Genomic DNA, 24487 nt, shown 5'->3' with positions numbered 1-24487 from the left:
TCACAGAATATAATTATCATTATTTTTAATTGGTAAAATAATTTCACTATTCTTGACTTGACTATTATTTTCTTGAAAGAGAAAGCTACTTTTAATAATTACAATAACTATTCACGTTGACGATCTTGGCTTCAATTCATCGTAGCACGGCCTCAGGAAGATGTAGTTTTTCTTTGTTGGATTGTAGTGCTCATAACCCTGCAACAAAATAATATATATTAGAACATGTATTTATTTATCAGTCTCGTAAAATATCCTCAAAATACTCCCAACTGTCGGCTGAGAATTCGCAGAAATACACGAAAATTACCTTGACGAGTTTTGTTCAAACATCGAAATTCAAAGTAAGATTTTTTGCAATTGTTTTCTGTTTAATATAACACCTATATCTTATTATTCGTATACATTTACACCCTTACCAAAGAAAAACTGATTCACACACAGTTAAACAGTGTTTTTGTTACACTTTGTATAAAGACTGTGAAAGTTTAGATTTGAGTTGGTACTAATAAAAAAATTGTTTAATTGGACTGCGAAAGAACTGGCAACATTGGATTTTCCGCAGACCAATCGTTAAATTTATAATTCATAAAAATCACCTATCTAAACTTGGGTAGCTATTGCTCGAGTGGATAAACCTGAATGAAAACTGTTTTAAAGATATTTATGTGATGTGTGGTATTATCAGGTAGACTTTCAATAGTACCGAGTTGGATTATTGCATTTATTAAACCGAGTACAAGATTACGGCTTGACTAGCTAGCAGCTTGAATGATACATCTTAACTAGCTAGTAGCTGGGATGTGAGTGAGCCATCTACCTACATTTGTGTATATAACCGTCACAATACTGACAGAATCAACCACGCTACTTATTTATTCTACCAAAACCCTACATGTAAAAAATACTAAAAAGGTGTACACATTCAAAGAAATGATTACCTTGAATACTCATTCGAAAATTAAAATATTTCAATTTTTTAACGAAAATGAATTTTGATATGCACGGTAAAATATTTTCTAAACAATCAAAGAGGCTGTAATCATAAAATAAAAATTAAAATCAACAGTTATTAGCGCAAGTGAATCGGATTTTGTCCTCTATATAGTTTTCAAAGCATCAATTTACAGTTAAAATCCCATCACGGATGGAGCGCTTACCGGTGTTGTGTGTAATGAAAGTCGTTCACCGTTGAACGAAAAACGTTTGAATGGTTAATCCTTTCTTGTTCAGTTTCCCCTTGACTGACTTCCACCTTGAATAAAGTCAGTCTACCTCTACAAAAAACTGCGTGATGATTATTTAATAAGTCAATCTGTCCTTATGTGTACCTTTGACCAGTCGTAGCTGACGGCATAAGCGAAGATCTGCCCGTTGCTGTTGAAGGCGCACTTGGTGATGCTCTGGTCCATCTGCTCCGAAGACTTGAGCTTGGTGCGTGCGTCCTTGTCCCAGAAGGAGAACACTCCGTCCGATCCGACTGTGGCCAGCGTGCCGTGCTCGGGGTGGAAGGCGATATCATTCACCGAGTAGATGTCCTGCAAAAGTCATCAAAAATTAGGACATCGACGTATAATATAATACACATTATGATATTGTAAGGTCTTTCAATTATGACTAATTTGTATTCAGATTCTACTTGTAGGTGTATTATAGGAGACTTCAATGATTTGTAGACGATTCGTCTAGATTGCAAGGTTGTTTATTTACGATAAGAATTAAAAAGTTGTATTACTGGACTGACGTCCCTTATTGGCTCTAAGATATTCACGAGAGCGACTTCCTAAACGGAGTCGTCTACCTACAATCGGCTAATTAATAATAATATCGGTTCGGGAATCTATTCGGAACCATTTGGACTCTGGCGTGCACGCGCATAGCTTGCAGCACACTAGCACCACCTGTGGTAAAATGCTTTTAACTAACTTTACCGACACAACAAATATATACACTACGGATATCTTATATATACATTTGTCCATGTTTGTTTGTTTCATTATTACGCATATTTATTAAGTTTGTTTGTTTCATTATTACGCACCGGAACGAGTTATTAATTGAGTGTCGAATTAAAGTAAATAAAATGTAGTTTTTTAACAGTAACACTGGGTGAAACAAATGTGAAACAAATACATCCAGTTTTCTGGTATACTAGAATTCACAGCTTCAGACGGGTACACGTCGGCTATTAACAGGATAAAGATGAATCATGAAGTTTTATAAACCATTGTAAGATCCTTAGGTCTCAAAAGACTGATGTGCTGGACATGAAAGAAAGAATTTCAGATGGTAGAGTGCGTTGAAGAGCAGGACTGAAAGGACTGAGAACTGCCGAGGGACTGCAGCCAGTGGAGAACATTTGTGTAGAAAGTAATAATTTAATTCTTCTGTAGTTAACTTTTAGATTTGAATATAAAGTGCAGTGTTTTCTCTTTCTAACACCGTTTAAATCATATTTTTCACTATGACAATAAGGGGGACACAATGCTTTGTATGAGACCATATGAACTGTTCCCAAAAGCAAACAAATTGACTCTACGGGTTATAGCTGTTTGTTGGTAAAACTGAACAAATTGACTCTAAGGGTTATAGCTGTTTGTTGGCAAAACTGAACAAATTGACTCTATGGATTATAGCTGTTTGTTGGCAAAACTGAACAAATTGACTCTACGGGTTATAGCTGTTTGTTGGCAAAACTGAACAAATCGACTCTAGGTTATAGCTGTTTGTTGGCAAAACTGAACAAATCGACTCTAGGTTATAGCTGTTTGTTGGCAAAACTGAACAAATTGACTCTACGGGTTTTAGCTGTTTGTTGGCAAAACTGAACAAATTGACTCTACGGGTTATAGCTGTTTGTTGGCAAAACTGAACAAATCGACTCTAGGTTATAGCTGTTTGTTGGCAAAACTGACAAATTGACTCTACGGGTTATAGCTGTTTGTTGGCAAAAGTGAACAAATTGACTCTACGGGATTTAGCTGTCTGTTGGCAAAACTGAACAAATTAATTCTATGGGTTATAGCTGTTTGTTGGCAAAACTGAAGAAATTGACTCTACAGGTTTTAGCTGTTTGTTGGCAAACCGAACAAATTAGCCTGAGATGTTAATATTGTTGTTTTATTGGGTATGATAAATTAAAAATTATATTTCAATGAACTGAAAAAAAATGGACTGCACAAATACAAAGGCCGAGGCCGCTGTGCGCAGTTGCGATTTGCAAATGGGTAAACGATGTTGGCGACACTTGTGGTGCCGCAGTTTCACATTACTAAAGGACCCTTCTTTGGAGTAGTCATTGCTATAGTGACTGTCATGATTATATGGGAGGAAATGCAATTACTAATAATAGAAAAATTAGGTTACGTAAATGCATAAATGGAAGTAATACCTGTGCTCCATTTTGCACTCCATTGGATCTGTGGCACTTGAATGTGAAGTTGTCCTTGGGATTGGTGGGATTCACATACTGGATGGCTACTCGCCCCTCTATACTGCCGAGGGCAAATCCTGAAATAGAGCAGAATTCACATAACACATCACACACAAACATATAATAAGTGTAGGTACATATCAGTTTTTTTTTTATTTTTATAAAGAAATAACCTTACTAAATAGAGCAAAATTTATTGACTACGATGACTACGACAGGCGATGCAATACGTCGTGTAATATTTTAAATTGAGCTGCTATCAATAACAACCTTTACATAGATGGCGATAAGGTTTAAATTCCCGCTTAACACCATCCGCCTGTTTTGATTTATGCAAAAAAAAAACATGGCCAAAAAGTGCCTTTTATTTAATTTTGTGGATGTTCAGGCATAAATATTTAATTTTTTTTCGATCATTTTATAAATAACTTAATTTGCCACATTATACAAAAAAATCATAACCGAAACTGGGTTCGTAAGTAGGAAATTTTGAACTTTAAAGCAGTTTTCATAGGCCTTTACATTATTTTTTTCTGGGCTTATAAAAAGACTTATCTAAAAAATACTCGATTATTTCAAAGGCCAAGATGTATTCTACTCGAGGTATTTAATTAAAGCATCTGAAACATTTCTAGGCGACCAAATTTTCAAACCAAAAACACATGATTTTGCATTACTACATATGGCATCGCCTTAACTTTTTTGTTTAAAATTATTCACTCCGAACTAGACTGGTTGTGAACCCCTGCACCTCTGAGGCACTTTGGAGTACCTGACTTTAAAGTACCAAATAGAGCTACACATGTAATAGGTAAAATACATTAGATAACAAATTATTGTAAGCAAAAATTACTCACCTAAAATATACATACAAATTGAAAATATCTCCCGAGTAAAAATAAATGCCGCCAACGGGAATTGAACCCGTGCCTTCTGATTGACGGTCAGGTGCTCTGAACCACAAAGCTACGTCGGCTTATTCTCAACCCACCAAATAATTCAATAGGTACTAGTATTTCAAATAACAATTATTGCTTATTATATTTTTTCACCCGTAAACAACCAACTTTATATTTATATATATTGAATTATTATTTTGCAACAGTAATTCCGGGACTAACTACCACATACATGCACCTATTTCTCGCCTTCACACTTGGAAACGTATTCACCTCAAATACTGACATAATATTTAATATAAGTTTTACCCGTATTTAAGAAATATGTGAATGATATTTTTAACTGACATAATACAGGGTGTCCGGAAACTCGTAGTACAAGCGGGAAACTGGTGAATCTACATCACATTTGGAGTCGATTTTGTAGTATATTTTTTTTTGATATGAGCTTTCGTTATCGAGTAAATCGAGTTAGAAGTTGATTTTTATTTTTATTTTTTTTATTTTTTTTAATCAAATTCTTATAAATTATTACTGAAGATCAAAGTACCCAACTAATTAAAACTATTTGAAAGTAAAACAAATGAAGAAACTCGGATTTGAAGCATTATTTTGAAATCACCCTTCATTTAACCCGGTGTAATCATAAAATATTTCTGCTCTGCAGGGTTAAAACATCTGTTGTTCAACCCTAAACACCAGAAAAAACTTTAACCCTAAAATAGCCGAAAAATTTTTTTTTTTGGTTTTTTTTTTTTTTTTTGTGAAAATGCTCAAAACAAAAAACTTTATGTTTTTTTGGGTTCCCAATGTGGTGTAGATTCTCCAGTTTCCCGCTTGTACTACGAGTTTCCGGACACCGTGTATAATTATTATTTAGGAGCATCACATACAGGAGGTATTGCATATATTTTTTTAACTTGTTCCTCTCTTTTCTATTCTCTATTATGCACGTCGCTATGTATTATGAACCTACACTATTTGGAGGAAAAATGATAAATAAAATTTTGGTCTCAAGTGATTTTTTTTTTTCCCAATACCTAATGATTTTTTATGTATTAAGTTTGGCTTAAGTAGTGGGAAGGGGAAGGAGATATATATTTTTGTGCAAGTGTTTTAAACAGTCATTTCCTGTACTATTTACTATTATACAGGGTGTATCGGCACGTACCCGACAAAATTTAACCAGCTTTTCCTTAGCACATTTGGAGTAAAAAATGTTATGGGCACTTTGCTGTCCGGTAACATTTTTTTTTTAATAAAAAATTTACTACATATTCATATTTTCACCACATGTCACCACTGTTTTATCCTTTGAATAATATACGTACGTACCTATATTAGCGCGCTTTTACGATCACAACGAAATGGCATGGCACCATTCGTCTCATTTTTAGCTATTATTATTTAGTGTGTACGAAAGAGCGAGGATACTTTTTGACGCACTTGCTAATAACAGCTGTTGAACACGAGAAACAATGCAAATGACAGTGACGGAGTGTGGATTTTTTTATTTATTTTTGTTTTTAATGGAAAAAAAATGTAACCGGACAGCAAAGCGCCCATAACATTTTTTACTCCAAATGGGCTAAGGAATAGCTGGTTAAAGTTTGTCGGGTACGTGCCGATACACCCTGTATATGTATGTATTTACTATTGTATATTGTTATATATGTATGTAAAAGCCTTAATAGGCGTAAAATAAATAAATACAGGATTTAAGAATAGATAAAATAAGTATGTAAAAGCGAAGATAAAACTAGGCGTTTGTGATAAATAATTATCAGATTACATTTTTTAGTAATATTTCGGGATCAGTCCTGCCTAGATCTAGTAACCATTTTGTCATTTTTGGACCGAAGGATGACAATTCACACAGTTTCAGCTGTGAGGAGATTTTGGAGAAGATTGACAAAACAGGCTTATACCTACAAACTATCATGTTTATATTTGCTTTTTGCTTGGTTTTATATGTCTAATGGTGAATATTATATTATTGCTTTACTATTCTATATTTATAATCTGCACAATATTTTTTTATATAAACTATGTAAAATGGCTGACCGATCGCCCTCGATTTAGCAGGCCACAACAACCTGTCAAATATTGGCAGTATATTTGTTAACAATACTGCCAATAATTATTTCGTTAACTTTCTAACTCAAAGGCCTCATACACTATAATAATAATAATAATATTTGGCTAATTTATATAGCGCCGTTTTCGTGAGAAATCACCTCAAGGGCGCTGTACAAATTTATTTCTTAAATATTTAATACTAGAACTACTGACTTATCTCTAAGACTTATATCTAGTAACTTACGACTAAGGCCTATAACTACTATCTTAACGACATACATACGAGTATTTACATATTTAGCAACTTACAACTAAAATTAACAATCTAATCTTACTAACGCCAGAAGAAGGAAGTTCTATTATATTAGGGTGTTTTTATTGTTAGCTGGATATATATGTTAAATGTGTAGGCACCGCGATTATTATAATGTTTTGAGCAAAATGTCACCTTGGCTCTAGCAACACTTGCCTGCGCAACAAAATGCGCAGACGGCAAAACTGAGCTCGCGAGTGGAAAAGACTTTTGAGATTATTCCGTCTCAAACGTTCCTCCCGCCAACAAGCTATTTATTTTAATTACGCAAATTATTGTCGCGGATAGAATCCTTGTATTATCTCACCTTCTTGTGTTAAATAAAATATAACTCTACCAAACAATCAGCGTTATGATTTATAAGCTAAGTTCCGTGACCGATTATTTAGAGAACTAGAATATCTCCGATGAAGGTAAGCGGAGATGTTCCAGCAATTTCTAAAAATGAATAAAATCAATCGTCAATCTTAAACGCATTTAGATGATTCATCTGCCAACAATTAAACTGATTTTGACTTGTTATGTTCCCGCTGATATTGTCCATTGTCCTTTGGTAGGCAAGTCAATAGCAACATTGAATGAACGGAATGGCTAGATAATGTAACAATTACGGTATAAAAAAATGAAAAACAATAAATATTTGGATAGAATGACGGATTTATGGAAATGAGTGTCTGAAAAAGTGAGTTTTTAGTTGTGTCGTATTGTATCATGTTACTGCTGCCACTACCTAGCATTTACATATAAACATTACATTTCTTATTAACTAATTTAAGTCTGTATAACTTAGGAGTAGGAATATTCTTTTTCTTATTTTTGTACAACAGGTTTATACCTACAAATAATTATTGTATGCATTTACTATTTACTTGCTGTTATAATATGTCAAATGGATATGGTTATATGTATTTTTACTATTACTTTTGTGAACTTACAAGCTTCAGAATATTATTTTTTTATGAACTATGTATGTAAAAGCCCAATGGGCGTATAAATAAATAAATTTTGTTATATATTTTAGGACCGAGATATGAGAATAGTTGGAGCGAAGATTGTATCACTTCACAGTCTGGCAGAATGTCTCATTGAGATCATGAAGACGGCCGAAAATTGTGTCACTGCACAGTCCGGCAGAATGTCTCATTGAAAGTGTAGAAAGAAAATTGTGTCACTGCACAGTCCGGCAGTATGTCTCATTGAAAGTGTAGAAAGATAATTGTGTCACTGCACAGTCCGGCAGTATATCTCATTGAAAGTGTAGAAAGAAAATTGTGTCACTGCACAGTCCGGCAGTATGTCTCATTGAAAGTGTAGAAAGAAAATTGTGTCACTGCACAGTCCGGCAGAATGTCTCATTGAAAGTGTAGAAAGAAAATTGTGTCACTGCACAGTCCGGCAGTATGTCTCATTGAAAGTGTAGAAAGAAAATTGTGTCACTGCACAGTCCGGCAGAATGTCTCATTGAAAGTGTAGAAAGAAAATTGTGTCACTGCACAGTCCGGCAGTATATCTCATTGAAAGTGTAGAAAGAAAATTGTGTCACTGCACAGTCCGGCAGTATGTCTCATTGAAAGTGTAGAAAGATAATTGTGTCACTGCACAGTCCGGCAGTATATCTCATTGAAAGTGTAGAAAGAAAATTGTGTCACTGCACAGTCCGGCAGTATGTCTCATTGAAAGTGTAGAAAGAAAATTGTGTCACTGCACAGTCCGGCAGTATGTCTCATTGAAAGTGTAGAAAGAAAATTGTGTCACTGCACAGTCCGGCAGAATGTCTCATTGAAAGTGTAGAAAGAAAATTGTGTCACTGCACAGTCCGGCAGTATATCTCATTGAAAGTGTAGAAAGAAAATTGTGTCACTGCACAGTCCGGCAGTATATCTCATTGAAAGTGTAGAAAGAAAATTGTGTCACTGCACAGTCCGGCAGTATATCTCATTGAAAGTGTAGAAAGAAAATTGTGTCACTGCACAGTCCGGCAGTATATCTCATTGAAAGTGTAGAAAGAAAATTGTGTCACTGCACAGTCCGGCAGTATATCTCATTGAAAGTGTAGAAAGAAAATTGTCTCACTGCACAGTCTGGCAGTATATCTCATTGAAAGTGTAGAAAGAAAATGGACATTCTGAAAGTGGTGTACGCAAAAGCTTATGAATTTACCTGTTGGCTGCTTGGAGGTCTTGTCTTTGAAGATGGCCACCGCCCTGTGCTGGTACTTGAGGGGAGAATCCACTCTCTTAAACTCCTGCGGCTTGCCCTCCAGGGTATATAGGATCAGACCTCGACTGGCCGTGCTCACTACAGCCATAGGGTATTCCTACAAATTAACAAAATTCAAGGAATTTATTTATTTTTAAAATTTGAGCACCTATATTATACACAGAAACTAAAAATCGATTGTGCAGGGAATGTAGTTTTTTAATACGGGGTTCTGCCGGTAGGACCATGTACCTTTCCTTAGTCAGTAGCTAGCCAGTCTAGACACTGTGCTAGAGAAGTCGTCCTTTCGGCTGGTGTGAAATATTTTGGTGATGGTTGTTTTGTGTGCTCTTCGTTTTTGCGATGGCTGAATTTCGTGAATAGCGCACGGCCGTGAAGTTTTGAAAATTGGTACAGAAACTCTTGAAATGTTAACAAAAACAAGCATTCAAGCTACTGGCCTACAAGAATAATGCTGCAGGGAAAACTCAAATTTGAGAACCATAAAAGTTTGTGGTTCTCAAATGAAGAAAAAACTCTGAATGGATGACTTGATGTTTGATCTCTCTTGACGAGCTCTTTTGGGGCGAGGCGAATTTGGAGTCTTCCATTGGATTGTCGCTTTATTTCAGGGTCTTATCTATAGCACCATGATTCGTCACCTGTGACCTTGAATAAAATGTTTGGGTCACTTGGAACTCTGTTCATGAAAATCAGCCATTTAAAAAAAACAACAGTTGCGAAAAAATTCACACCAGCCAAAAAGACGACTTCTTAAACGCAGTGCTTGGCATACTAACTGAGGAAAGGTAGCTGTACGCACTCCTACCGGCAGAACCCGGTACTAAAAAAAATTAAGCTCTCTGCAACACCAGTTGGGTGTCTTTAGGGTACCCCCTCATACATACACCTCTATAGGTGGTAGTTCTGTACAAGTGGTAGCAGTAACAAATAGTAGAAGAAAGTATATTTTATGTGCAAGGTAACAATATCAAAGGAACAAGCGAGAAGTGAGATTATTGTTTTAAACCCCCCATATAGACCACTCAACTTGGTTGGTTCAAGAGAACCATTGAGTGTTGCATACAGACGATGCGATGGTTGGTTTAATTTCGTCAGTTGCTCCTCTGGGGAACATGCAAAGCATGCCTCCTACTTTTGAAAACAAAACAAAAAATTTGCAATCACTCAACTAGCTTCTTTAACTATTAGCATGAAAAGAAAAAGACAAAGGTGGGCAAAAACACACTCATGCAACGAAAAAAATTCAATCATATGATGATACTAAAATATGTTTTTTTATTCTTTTAATTAGTTGAATCATTTTCAATAATTTGACTGCTCCAATAGCTTCGTTCCTGGTATCTCTGTCAGATTACATCTTGCTTGTAGTATCCCACAAGCATGTTAAATTCTCATATAACCATTGATGTATTATACTAGATTAGCCCTGTCTAGTTAAATTCATTTTAAAAATAACGCCACGTAGCGTACATCACAAATATGGAGATGAACTTAACAACCCAACTCTGTTTAAACTCCTTGTACAAGCGTTCAAACTCGTAAGCGAAACCACAGAGAATTTGTTGTCAGAGGTGTTGTAATATGGACATAATTCAAATTTAAATATTTGGAACTGGGTTATTTTTGTGATTGAAAAAACGAACTTACCCAGCATAGCTGAGAAGCAAAATAGCTTACTCTATTTTTTTTTTTTTTTTTATAAATTTAATTTAGATTAAATTTGATAATATTATTATTAAGTTCTGCAAGTGTTTTAGTTTTTTATTATTGTGACAGCTGTTTCGGCTTACAAGGCCATTTTCAAACTGTGGTTAGTCCACATTGAGACGACGTTTTTATACTATTTCAAATTTAAATTTTGAAGGTGCATACATTGATTTATTACTGGTTACACCGATGACATGATCTATTGTTGGTTAAACCAATCTATGTTTTCCCCTCAGTAAATGGTAATGGGTTCTTAATTATTTACTAATGACTTTATTGCTATGAATTATTTGGGTGCATTATACTGCTTGGGTTTTGTGAAAATACTAAGAAGTGGTGAGTAAATTATTTTCCGTACTTTATTAATTAGTGTTAAATTTGGGTCATTCGTTCGTTTATTGATTTCTAATTGTTCAAGTAAATTTAATCTAATGCCCTTTTTTTCTATATGCAATGGTTTAGGACCCTTGTTGTTAAGTGGGGTATGATTATTCACCAAGAGATGTTCTGCGAATTTTGAGGATGTGTTTTTATTATTATAACATCGTATATGTTCTTGGAATCTAGTTGAGAATGCCCTCCCCGTTTGTCCGATGTAAGTGGCGTTACAATCGGCGTGGTCACATTTTAATTCATATATGCCACTGTTGTTGAGTATAGGGATTTTACTTTTAGAGTTTTTAAGGCTTGTTCCTAAATTATTGTTTGTTCGAAAAGCTATATTTAAACCACATTTTTTAATTTCTTTTGCAATTTTTTCAGATATTGGGCCGAGGAATTCGAGACATGCAAATTTTTCTATATTTTTGTTATTTACCGGATATATTAAATTGATTTTATTTTTATATTTCTTATTTTTTATTATTTTTTCAATGTTATTTGCCTCATAGCCGTTATTAATCGCGATCGTTTTTATCGTTTCCTTTTCTTTTACATAAGCTTTATTGTCTAAGGGAATGTTAATGAGTCTATGTACCATTGAATGGTACGCTGATAATTTATGAGACCAAGGATGATTTGAATTTGAATTTATTGTTGTATCTGTAAAAGTTGGTTTTCTAAATATTTCAAAGGTGTGTTTATTATTACTTTTACCAATTGTCAGATCTAAAAAGTTTATTTTACCTTCAATCTCATGTTCAACTGTGAAGCAGATTTTATTATTAACGGTGTTGGCCCAATTAGTAAAGATATCTAACTGTCGGTTGGTACCATTCCAACATATAAGGATGTCGTCTACGTATCGGACATAATATACTATATGTTTAGCTAAGGGAGATTTAAGAATTATATTTTCAATATAATCCATAAATATCTCCGCTAGAAGTGGACTTAATGGTGACCCCATGGGGAGACCATCATGTTGTTGGTAATATATATCATTGAAAAGGAAATAATTTGTATCTACGCAGATTTTTATGAGCTGGAATAACTCTTTTCTTATTACCGGATTGATATTGCATTTTTCCAAGATATTTTCAATTATTATTAGGCATTCTTTAATGGGGATGTTGGTAAATAGGGATTTTACGTCTAGAGAAATGAATTTACAGTTATGCGGGAGATTAAAATTTTTTATTTTATTAACTAGTTCTATCGAGTTTTTGACACTGTAACGTGGTGAAAAATTTGTAAAGTGGAAAATAATAATTTAACAAAACACGTCACGGCAGTTATTTTAGAAAAAACACTAAAATCGATAAACAATAAAAATAAATATGCTGTCAGTACAGAAACCCGAACATTGAAAGAAATTAGAGATAAAATTAAAAATAATAATCTAACTATAACCAAAGCTGACAAAGGTAACTCAATCGTTATTTTAGATAGAATTGATTACATCAGTAAGGTGGAAGACTTCTTGTTACCAGAAGATTTTAAAATTTTAACTAAGGATCCAACCAATAAAATTGTCAATAACGTCAACATCCTTATAAATAATTGCAATGCCATATTTCCCACCGAATGGTCAAAGAAAAACGTAAGGGTCATGAACCCAAGAGCCCCAGCTCTGTATGGCCAACCTAAGCTCCATAAAGCGAATAATCCAATAAGGCCCGTAGTATCTTTTATTAACGCCCCTACATCAAACCTGGCTAAAAGACTTAACTTCATCTTCAAAAAATTAACAAATTTTTCACCACGTTACAGTGTCAAAAACTCGATAGAACTAGTTAATAAAATAAAAAATTTTAATCTCCCGCATAACTGTAAATTCATTTCTCTAGACGTAAAATCCCTATTTACCAACATCCCCATTAAAGAATGCCTAATAATAATTGAAAATATCTTGGAAAAATGCAATATCAATCCGGTAATAAGAAAAGAGTTATTCCAGCTCATAAAAATCTGCGTAGATACAAATTATTTCCTTTTCAATGATATATATTACCAACAACATGATGGTCTCCCCATGGGGTCACCATTAAGTCCACTTCTAGCGGAGATATTTATGGATTATATTGAAAATATAATTCTTAAATCTCCCTTAGCTAAACATATAGTATATTATGTCCGATACGTAGACGACATCCTTATATGTTGGAATGGTACCAACCGACAGTTAGATATCTTTACTAATTGGGCCAACACCGTTAATAATAAAATCTGCTTCACAGTTGAACATGAGATTGAAGGTAAAATAAACTTTTTAGATCTGACAATTGGTAAAAGTAATAATAAACACACCTTTGAAATATTTAGAAAACCAACTTTTACAGATACAACAATAAATTCAAATTCAAATCATCCTTGGTCTCATAAATTATCAGCGTACCATTCAATGGTACATAGACTCATTAACATTCCCTTAGACAATAAAGCTTATGTAAAAGAAAAGGAAACGATAAAAACGATCGCGATTAATAACGGCTATGAGGCAAATAACATTGAAAAAATAATAAAAAATAAGAAATATAAAAATAAAATCAATTTAATATATCCGGTAAATAACAAAAATATAGAAAAATTTGCATGTCTCGAATTCCTCGGCCCAATATCTGAAAAAATTGCAAAAGAAATTAAAAAATGTGGTTTAAATATAGCTTTTCGAACAAACAATAATTTAGGAACAAGCCTTAAAAACTCTAAAAGTAAAATCCCTATACTCAACAACAGTGGCATATATGAATTAAAATGTGACCACGCCGATTGTAACGCCACTTACATCGGACAAACGGGGAGGGCATTCTCAACTAGATTCCAAGAACATATACGATGTTATAATAATAAAAACACATCCTCAAAATTCGCAGAACATCTCTTGGTGAATAATCATACCCCACTTAACAACAAGGGTCCTAAACCATTGCATATAGAAAAAAAGGGCATTAGATTAAATTTACTTGAACAATTAGAAATCAATAAACGAACGAATGACCCAAATTTAACACTAATTAATAAAGTACGGAAAATAATTTACTCACCACTTCTTAGTATTTTCACAAAACCCAAGCAGTATAATGCACCCAAATAATTCATAGCAATAAAGTCATTAGTAAATAATTAAGAACCCATTACCATTTACTGAGGGGAAAACATAGATTGGTTTAACCAACAATAGATCATGTCATCGGTGTAACCAGTAATAAATCAATGTATGCACCTTCAAAATTTAAATTTGAAATAGTATAAAAACGTCGTCTCAATGTGGACTAACCACAGTTTGAAAATGGCCTTGTAAGCCGAAACAGCTGTCACAATAATAAAAAACTAAAACACTTGCAGAACTTAATAATAATATTATCAAATTTATTTTCGTCATTCGTCATTCTACCGTGGTAGTGTGTAGACGTGTTTATAGAAAGACAATACATTATTAGAGAATTGTCACATTTATCTAATTTTTGCCGGGAGCGAGGTGTTCCGCGAGGCGGTCACAAGCTTAACCCATTATGGACGTGCTGTCGATAATAGAAAACATAAAATTAGAAATTTCAAATATTTCTACGGTAAAGGACTCGAAAGCTAAAAATAATCTGGAATTAAATATAAAACTATTAGAAGAAAAATGGACTCAGGAAAAAATATCTTTTCAAAACGAGATTGTTTGTCTCCAGTCAAAACTAATTGAAAAATTAGAAAAAAAAATCGAGAATACGAGCAATTTTGAAAAAAAAACATACGCAAGTTGTCTCAAAGTAATCCCGGAATCCAAATTCTCATTGATCATCAAAGGTGAAGATTCGAACATGACATCGGATGCTATTAAAGAACAAATCGTAAAGAAAATTAAAATAGCAAACTTGGGTATCGCAGTGAACGGAATACGAAAAGCCTCGCAAAATAAATTAATTATATCTTGTCCTTCAAAAGAACATGCAGAGAAATTGACAGATGAAATCAATAAAACCCTTAAAAAAAACATGGTTGCAGAGGAATTAAGAAAGAAAAATCCAAAAATATTCATAAGAAATCTTCAAGTAGATTTAACTGAAGAGGACATAATTGAGGCAATAAAAACACAAAACGATGGAATAAAAGATATCATGAATAGCGATACTAAAAACACGATTAAACTAATAAAAATGTTTAAACCAAAAAACCAAAATGGACTCACTAATTATATATTTGAAACCAGCGGAGCAGTAAGGTCATACCTCATGGAAAAGGAAAAAATTAACATTGGTTTTAGCAGAGTACGAGTGGAAGATGCCAGCCCCTTGACGCAATGCTACCATTGTCTCAAATTTGGTCACACTGCATTAAAATGTTTTAATAAGGACAAACGTGCGACGTGTTTACATTGCGCAAAAGATCACGAATGGAAGGAATGCCCTAACAAAAACACTGAAGAAAAATGTAGTAACTGTGCACATCAGAACACCTTATTCAAGATGACCCTAAATACCAATCACAAAGCTAATAATACTAATTGTTCTTACTACAAAAAGATGATGCATATCGCTCAAAGTCGTATAGACTATGATTAGGTATGTATTATAATTCTAAAAAACAAAAAAGTCGCATAAACTATGATTAGGTATGTTTATATGTATTATTATTCTAAAAAATCAATGCTTCTAACCAAAACTTTATTTAAATACTTAACATCTTCTTCTGATAAGCACAATAATGTATATCTTTTACTTCCGAAATATGAGTATCTCATATCTTTGATATTTTTTTCTTCTTTGAATATATTATATTCTAATTTATTGTCCGGTATCTATAGTGTTAACACGGGAGTTTTGAAATGTATATTGATGTTAGTTTATCCTAGGTATACCCATACATGTAGAAAAAATATTTATTGTTGTCAATTATTTAACCAAAAACTTACTGAACAAAGCAAAAATCTAACTAGGAATATATTGGTAATGTTTACTTCCGTAAAAATATTTATTCAATTTATTTGCCTTGATAAATCCTCACACTTGTTTAAATACTATTGCCGCCTATTAAAATATTATTCAATATGGGTGATTTGAACGTAGATTTTGACACCTCTGAAATCGCTTATGAACGCACACAAAGTTTTGAGAACTGGATTATCAAAAAACATGTTTCGGGAAATAATAATTTAACTGCAATCAACTTAAATATTCGATCCTTATCAAAATATTGGGATACGTTTCTTGTCGTTATCTCTAGCTCTCTAAGTAATATTGATATAATCACGCTTTGTGAAACGTCGATTAATGAAAATGACATACATCTATACAAAATATTGGGTTTTACTTCTCATTACTTTTGTCGAAAAAACAAATCGGGAGGCGGGATTATTTTATATGTGAAAGATCACCTAACGTTTGAACAAATTAACATAATGCCAACTAAATTTGAATGTGTCTACGGAACTATTTCTGTCAAAAAACATAAACGTCTACATATATTGGCAATATACAGACCACCTAATTCAAATAAAAAAATATTTCTCGAAGAGCTAGATGTAATATTGGGAAATATTGAAATTAAAGAATCCGTTATGGTACTTGGGGATACGAACATAAACTTATTAAATTATCAGGAACCAATTGTAATGCAATATGAAAACATTATGGCTAAATTTGGATTTTTAAAATGTATTAATGACGTTACCCGTGAAGCCATACTGACTAACTATGTAACGGCTACATGTCTAGACCATATCTATGTAAGAGAGAGAGAGACAAATGAAATCAGCTCATGTGTATGTGAAACTATAATAGCGGATCACTACCTTATTGCAACAACGATGCGTTTCTCTACCTATGAGGCAGGTACCACCAATAAATCGCACCATACGAAATATACTGTAATATCGGAAAAAAAAGTCGACCTACTTATTGAAATCACTGATTGGAATGAAATACTAAACATAACGGAACCTAACTTAATTTATGAAGAAATTAAATCGAAATTCAAATATATTTACGAAAAAAGTACTGAAACAAAATCAAATACAAATAAACAGCGTAATAACCAAAAGGGCTGGATAAATTATAATCTCATTGAAAATATACAACTACGTGATACATTATGGAGGAAATGGAAAAACACGCCTAACAATAAAATATATGAAATCGAATTCAAGAAATACAGAAATAAACTAAATAAAAAAATATTAAACACAAAAAAAAAATACTATAATAACAAATTTAAACATTGTTTCAAGGACATTAAAAAAACATGGAATGAAGTAAATCAAGTATTGGGTAGGAAAAATAAATCAGATTGTGATGAAGTCATATCTAAATATTTCTTAAATTCCCAAACTGCGGATGTGGTGGCAGAAAACTTTGCAAAATTCTTTGACGACGGCGTAAATCAGTTATTGCACGAATGCAATGTTCGGGCGTCTGAGTTGAAGCAAGAACATTTGCAACATTCAATGTACCTACCAAGAGCTAATACAGAACAAACTGAATGCATTATCGGAAGAATGAAAAATTCAAAGACACCGGGCGTGGATCTAATTCGCATGTATGATCTAAAAAAACATGTTAAATTATTTAGTCCTATAATTACTCACCTAATTAACAGAATTATTGACACAAGTCACATTCCAGCTGAACTAAAATGCAGCATCATAAGGCCCATTTTTAAAAATGGAGATCACACCGTAACAAATAATTATAGGCCTATTTCCTTATTACCCGCATTAGAAAAAATATTAGAAAAATATATATCTATAAATTTGGATAAATATTTAAATAATTTGGGCATTATTGATGAATGTCAGTATGGCTTCCAAAAACAAAAAAGCTGTGATAAACTGCTCGAAAAATTTTCCAATTATATAAATTCAGAGCTTAACTCAAAAAAACATGTACTAGTATTATTTATTGATTTCTCAAAAGCTTTCGATACACTCAGCCATACACAATTAATCAAGGTACTCGAAATCATAGGAATCCGTGGTAAACTCCTATCATTTTTCAAAAACTATTTAACAAATAGAAAAATGTATGTAAAGATTTTGAATGTAATGAGTAATTTTAGATTTATTAAATCAGGGGTGCCACAAGGGTCAATTTTAGGACCAAAATTATACATTATATATGTAATTGCCATGTCTAAACTTTTTAAAATAGCCCGTAGATTTATTTTTGCTGATGATACTGCACTAGTTGTCTCTAATGAAAACCCTGAAATAGCTATTCAAGAATTACAAATTGACTTTAACGAACTACTTAAATGGTCTCATGATGTAGGATTAATTATTAATGTCAAAAAAACTAAATGCATGTATATAAGATCACCGAGCTTGAAAATGTGGAACTTACCTAAAATAACTGCACATAATTTTGATTGTATACATAAAAAAATGGATAATATCTGCTGCTGTGAAAAAATTGATTTTGCAAACGAATATACTTACCTTGGCATAATCGTAGACAATAACTTTAAATGGGACAAAAGTGTGATCAAAATTTGTAACCAGCTCCGATGTTTAGCGAGTAATTTTTATAAATTAAAATTTGTATTGCCTCGATGTACTCTCAAACTTATATATCATTCTATGGTCGAATCAATACTTAGATATGGAATTCGAACTTGGGACACTCGAGTAATATTAATATTAAATTCATTCAAAATCTACAAACTGCTATAATTAAAAAAATTGTTAAACCTAGCATTTACAAACAAAGAAACAACTTAAAATTACTGTATGGCTCTGAGGGCCTACTCCCAATTAAAGGGCTTCTCTGGTTTATTATAATTATGGATAATGCGGGAGAAAATGCGTACAAAAAGCCATTGGTGCATAGTCACAAAACAAGATTTACTGAAAAAAAAGGCCTAAAAATTCCACTAATATCAAATAAGTATGGTAGCAGAACACTTGACTATTTGATACCTGTGATTTATAACAAATTTAACAAAAACTTTAACTTGAAAAATAATGAGGAACCCTGCCCTAAACTGACAAAAAAGTGGTTAATAAATGAACAAAACGTTTATCTATCCTAAACATTATATTTGGTATTAATATTTAAACTTAAGCTAATGTGTATTATGTTATAACATTAAATGGTAGAACCTACAGACAAGCTGATTGTCACAGCTTTGTGGGACTACCCATATCTTATATTGTATTAAATGTAATTATATTAAATTTAATAAATAAAAAAAAAAAAATTAAATAAAAAAAAAAAAAAATCTAAATTAAATTTATAAAAAAATTAAATGGAGTTCTACGAATTAAACACAAAAACAATAAAAAAAAAAAAAAAAAAAAAAAAAAAAAAAAAAAAAAAAAAAAAAAAAAAAAATAGCTTACTCTAGACCAGGGGTCTCCAAACTACGGCCCGCGGGCCGTGTCCGGCCCGCCAGTGTCATCCATCCGGCCCGCGACATCTTATGACCATTTTCATCAATCAGGCCCGCGACAACTAATGGCTAAGACCTTACTCAAAAGGGGCGAATTCACCGCGAATTTTTTCGTGCGAATTTTTTCGTGCGAATATATATGCTCATTGGCGAGGTACTGGGCACCAATACATTGCGTCCACAAGTAAAGATATAGGGTACTACCACTACTTATTTCCGCGTGTAACCACGAGATGTCGCAAGCGTCGCAGTTGTGACAATATAATAACACTAGTGTTGCCAACTTAACGGATTTCACGTCATATCTGGGGGATTGGAGTGAGATTGGAGTGAAATGATTTATGAAGAAATATGATCCCTGGAAATTTTATTCTCCACTTTTTACTTTTACTCCCCCCCCCCGAAGACGAAAATATGGGTGTCTAGAAATTAAAACAGTTTTGGCCCTCCGAACTCACTGGAGTAGTCAATGTGGCCCTCCGGCTGAAAAGTTTGGAGACCCCTGCTCTAGACCAACAAAAGGTAAAACGCAATGCACAGTGCCCATTTCACATTGCGACACAATGCGTGGGCTTTTTCATAAATGTGCACGTGAACCAAACCAAAATTGTGTTGGGGTTATTTTTAAATGAATATGCCGTGTCTAGTCTAATTTAGTCTATGCATATAACGTTTAAAAAATCCATAAATAATTATTAGTCATACCGGTCAGTTTATTTATTTTTATCTCTTTGCAACCGGCAAAAAAATTTAAAATTGTTATGGGCCACATTGTTAAAGCTCTTAGTTATGATCTCATAGGGCTGGGCGACTTACTGGTTGAAACATGTGCGCTTGAAAGTACCCTAAATAAGCAGCTCCCGCACGTTCAATCGACACCGGTTCCGTTCACAAAAACAAATTTATTTTCTGTCTTCAAACACCAACTCACTCTCGTGTGAAGCCGGTTGTAAAGGGTTATGAATTAACTTAGTATACAATTATTGTTAACTTACCACATCTGCACTGTAGCATTTTTCCATAAGGTTAATGGTCATCATAGGCTGAGGCGATCTCGTGTCCCAAAACTGAAATATCCAAAACAACATAACATTATTTACTAACCAAAACTAAAATCAACTTAAGGCGACATAAGACTCTAATAACGGGGTTTGCACGACGCAAAAATCTCAAATGTTTCTAGAGGGATTCCTACGGATGTAAGTTATGTATATTTAAGATTAATAAAAACACAACCTTACAAGATAGACGATGAATTAGTAACTTTCTTTTTTCTAGACGATGAATTAGAAACATTTGAGATTTTAGTAATACGTTCATCAGAAATAATTAAGTAAGATCGATTTTCTAGGCCTACGACTTCTCACTCATGTCGTTAAGATTCCCACTTAATTTTAGAGATTTGATAGGGCAAATTCAACCACAGGTCTGTCCAATACACCAGGGCCGCACGTCATATATTTTTGTGCACAGCTGCTTCACTTAAGTCGTTAAGATTCTGGCTTTATTCTTAATTCATAAGTTTTGCAATTAGAATTGAGGTAAACAGCTTAACAGCACATAATATGTTCTTAGACTAGCCTTACACTCATTCAAACTCTGCTGGGTGGTTTTTAACCCTAGATAACTAATTGCTCGTCGAGGCGACGACGCGCTACTCGGCGAAATTCGAAATCACATACTTCCTCCCGTTCCCCGACCTTGACTCTTTCATTACCCTCCTAATTTGAGTAAACAGTGCAGCACGTGACGCGATTGCGGCCACACGCATACTAGGACGTGCCCTATGACCATCTCGTCGTCCGCTGGACGAAAGTTTAGTTATAACAAATTTTATACTCTTGTATAAAATTATTAACTCAAAAGTTGACTGCCCGGAGTTGCTGAACAAAATAAATTTCCATGCGCCAATTCGATACAGCAGACAAAATACCCTTTTCTACATTGATAGATGCTATACCAATTCCAATCAAAATGAATTTATGCAAAGGACATGTAACTACTATAATAATAAATTTGCAAATATAGACACTCGTGCTGACATATTCACTGCTAGTTACTATCACTACAGAATTTCATTGTATCACATTCTAACTCATATTCACGACTGTTAAATTGATTGTACCTAATATTTTAATATTACTTGCGTGGTAACTTTTCCTTATCCCTCTCCTCCCCTTTCCCGTTCCAACCCAAGTCTATTTAAGTATAGTTATAATCACATTTATTTTATTGCTGTTTATTGTAGGCATATTATAGGTTTATCGTTTGTTGAATTTACATTCGTATTATTATTTTTCTTATTTGCTCCTTTATTCTGTTTTTTTCTTCTATTTTTATTAAATATTCTAGTTTACAGGTTAGTTTTATGTTTCTGAATATCTATCTGTGAACATTAATATGTAATTGGTCTGTTTTTTTGTTATCCTCTTATGCATATTGTATTACTAAGACTGTTTATGTTCCTCAATGAATAAATAAATAAATAACAACAATTTTTACTTTTCAGGTACATTCATATATTCTTATATTTATTGTTAATGTTGGCAAATCTTTTACAATAGAAGCTCCGGTTCCATCTACATCAAACGTGTCTAAAATTTGCTACCTGTGTCCATCCAAGGCCAGGAGGATGACCAAACACCGTTGCTCCAGATGTAGAAAGGCTATTTGTGGTCCACATAATGTTGACATGTGTGGTCACTGTGTATATTTTGATATTAATTTGTTCATTATAAACCTTACTTTTGTACCATGTAACAAGTTCCTATCTTAATTAAATATTTTGGATTTATTTGTAGTGTTTTATTGCGTAGTCCACTCGACGAAAATGTAGAAACAATGAAAACAGTTTAGTTATCTAGGGTTAAAGCAATGCGTGCAATGGCGCCACCCTACTTGTCGGAACTGTACATTCCAAACGATGTTAATGCTAGGTAAGCCACCCTTCGATCAGCATCTTCAACAGCCATAGGTAGACTTTCAGTACCTATGCGCAATTCTAATGCCAATTGTGGAGAACGGACTTTTGCAATAGCAGGCCCAACAGCCTGGAACAAACTCCCTTCACATTTGCGAAAGATCGACAGCTCATCTGAGTTCAGAGCAAAACTAAAGACTCACCTTTTCAAGTCGGTAATTTTGACTTAAGTCACTTACAAGAAAAACTTAGGTACGTAAAGGCAGCCTTAGGATTGTGTGTGTTAATTTATACACTTCCTACAGTGATGTCCTTGCCAAATCTTACTAAGAAAGAGCGTTTTGTCTTTCTTATGCCAATTTATTATTATTAGCGAGAAAGGGACAACAAGCGTATACGATCACCGAATTTGAATATTTAATAAAAAAGTTTTACAGTTTGTTCTATTTATTATTTGATTCATTTTCAAAGTGGAATAACAAGTGTGAAATGTGCAGTATGCAAGCATTGCATCTGTGTGAGTACTGTGTTCGACTGAAGTCTGCTTGATACCTATATATTATTATTAATATATATTTTTGCTCAGTTTGCAATGTATTTTAAATGTGGTATATTATATTTCGTATTTTTTCGTAAAAACAAATGTTGGAAACTGAACTAAAATTATTTTTCAGGCATATCTTGGTAGTCCAAAATGATAATATTTTAATATCCAACATGAAAAATGTTGTCAAAAATACTAACCACATTTCTAAATGCCAGAAAAATTCGACAGAAAACAATATTTCGAAAACACATTCCTTTAGTTTAGGGAATTTGTAAGAAAAACGAAACATCACTTTTTATCTCAGTCAAATCGAATGTTATGAATAGCACAAACTGTGAATTCTTAACTTTGCCTATTTTTAGGACTTTGTTCATGGCTTTGAGACAAACATAGAGGAATTATTATTACTCAATCTAATGCCGAAAAAATATAGAAAAAAGAGATAAAAATACTTTTATATTGTGCCGGGTCATAGTTGGACCTAAGAAGCTAGAGGGGTTAAGTTTACATAAATGAATTACAAAGCTTTTTTAGTTTGCAACATGTTGTAGGTATGCCAGTAATGCATCTATGTGAATATGTAATGCGTGTTAGAATGTAAGAAACAAACCTTCAATGTTTTATCCCAGGAACCGGTCATGAGGCAGGAATAGTTTGAGGCCTTCATCCAATGGCAGGTCTTAACTGGAGCATCATGGGCAGCAACCTTCAAAGAAAGACATTCTTATTTTACAGGACACAGATATAATAGAAACAAAGGTAGATATGTATATAATGGAAGCTGCCGGCTTTCACTGAGTGGCAAGCTACGTTTGGTTCTTAGCAGGAATGTTCGGGTTCATAGGGGGAGGTTTGTCTAGGCAAACTTTTTTGCCCCTTAGACCACTTGGCAAAAATTTTTTTTTCCGTAGACCCCCTGCCTGCCGAATATTGAATTTTCCTAAAACTATTAACGTCCTATGTGATAATCATTTATTTTTTTCATAAAAAGATTCTCTTCCCTTGCCTGTCCAACAACCGTGTGGCGGTATAGTTGCTCTGTCTTTACACTGTGCAGACAGGGGCACCCATGTGAGGTATTACACCAAATAAAAATGAAGCAGGATAAGCAACGGGAATTTCTTTCTGTAGCTAGCCCTACAGAACTGCCCCTTAAGTTCTATGTCAGTGCTTATTCCGGTCAGTTTTTCTTGTCACATGATCCGATTCTTCAACGTTTCATTTCCATAGTCAAAATGTCCTCAAACTTAGTTTTGAAGTCTGTGTGAAGTGCATTTAAATGTTGAACGTCATTATTACCCTGGACGTTTTTCAAAAACAAGTTGGGGAACTAGGAAAATTCGCGGCTTCCAATGTGCAATGTTTTGCTTGAATATATTAATTCTGACGAGAAAAGGAACGTAGACTCTATTTATATACCTCAATTAACAACTTAACGAAATATAAAAATACAAATATCAAATAAGTAATTTCTCAGTCTATTATATTTGTGTTAGGTCTATTGTGTCATTTACGGAATTCCTAAATGTTGACTTGAGGTAAATGGGGGTCTGCTCGTATGTACCCCCATTTGAATCTCGTGGACCCCCAAATATTTTTCTCGCTGACATAG

At 33.6% G+C, this 24487-nt stretch overlaps 1 protein-coding gene and 1 non-coding gene across 3 annotated transcripts in view; both read right to left on the bottom strand.

Moving 5' to 3' along the window:
* Rae1 (ribonucleic acid export 1) overlaps positions 1-24487 on the bottom strand; it is a 45823-nt gene continuing 21336 nt past the window's right edge. For both annotated transcript variants that reach the window (XM_089648762.1, XM_089648761.1), the window contains exons 6-11: positions 23486-23581; positions 20404-20475; positions 8885-9041; positions 3392-3510; positions 1332-1538; positions 1-198 (exon numbers count right to left, since the gene is read on the bottom strand). In XM_089648762.1, coding sequence (XP_089504888.1) covers positions 112-198; positions 1332-1538; positions 3392-3510; positions 8885-9041; positions 20404-20475; positions 23486-23581 — 738 coding nt within the window. In that variant the 3' untranslated portion in view covers positions 1-111. The remainder of the gene's footprint in view (positions 199-1331; positions 1539-3391; positions 3511-8884; positions 9042-20403; positions 20476-23485; positions 23582-24487) is intronic.
* On the bottom strand, positions 4337-4409 carry TRNAD-GUC (transfer RNA aspartic acid (anticodon GUC)). The gene has a single exon. It is a non-coding gene; the product is annotated as a tRNA-Asp (tRNA).

Source organism: Hesperophylax consimilis, chromosome 28 (genome assembly GCF_061612785.1).
Source record: "Hesperophylax consimilis isolate HC1 chromosome 28, BYU_Hcon_1.0, whole genome shotgun sequence".
In the NCBI taxonomy this organism is placed as follows: Eukaryota; Metazoa; Arthropoda; class Insecta; order Trichoptera; family Limnephilidae; genus Hesperophylax; species Hesperophylax consimilis.
Note: the sequence above shows the minus strand (reverse complement) of the source record. Positions and strands in the feature narration are given on the sequence as shown.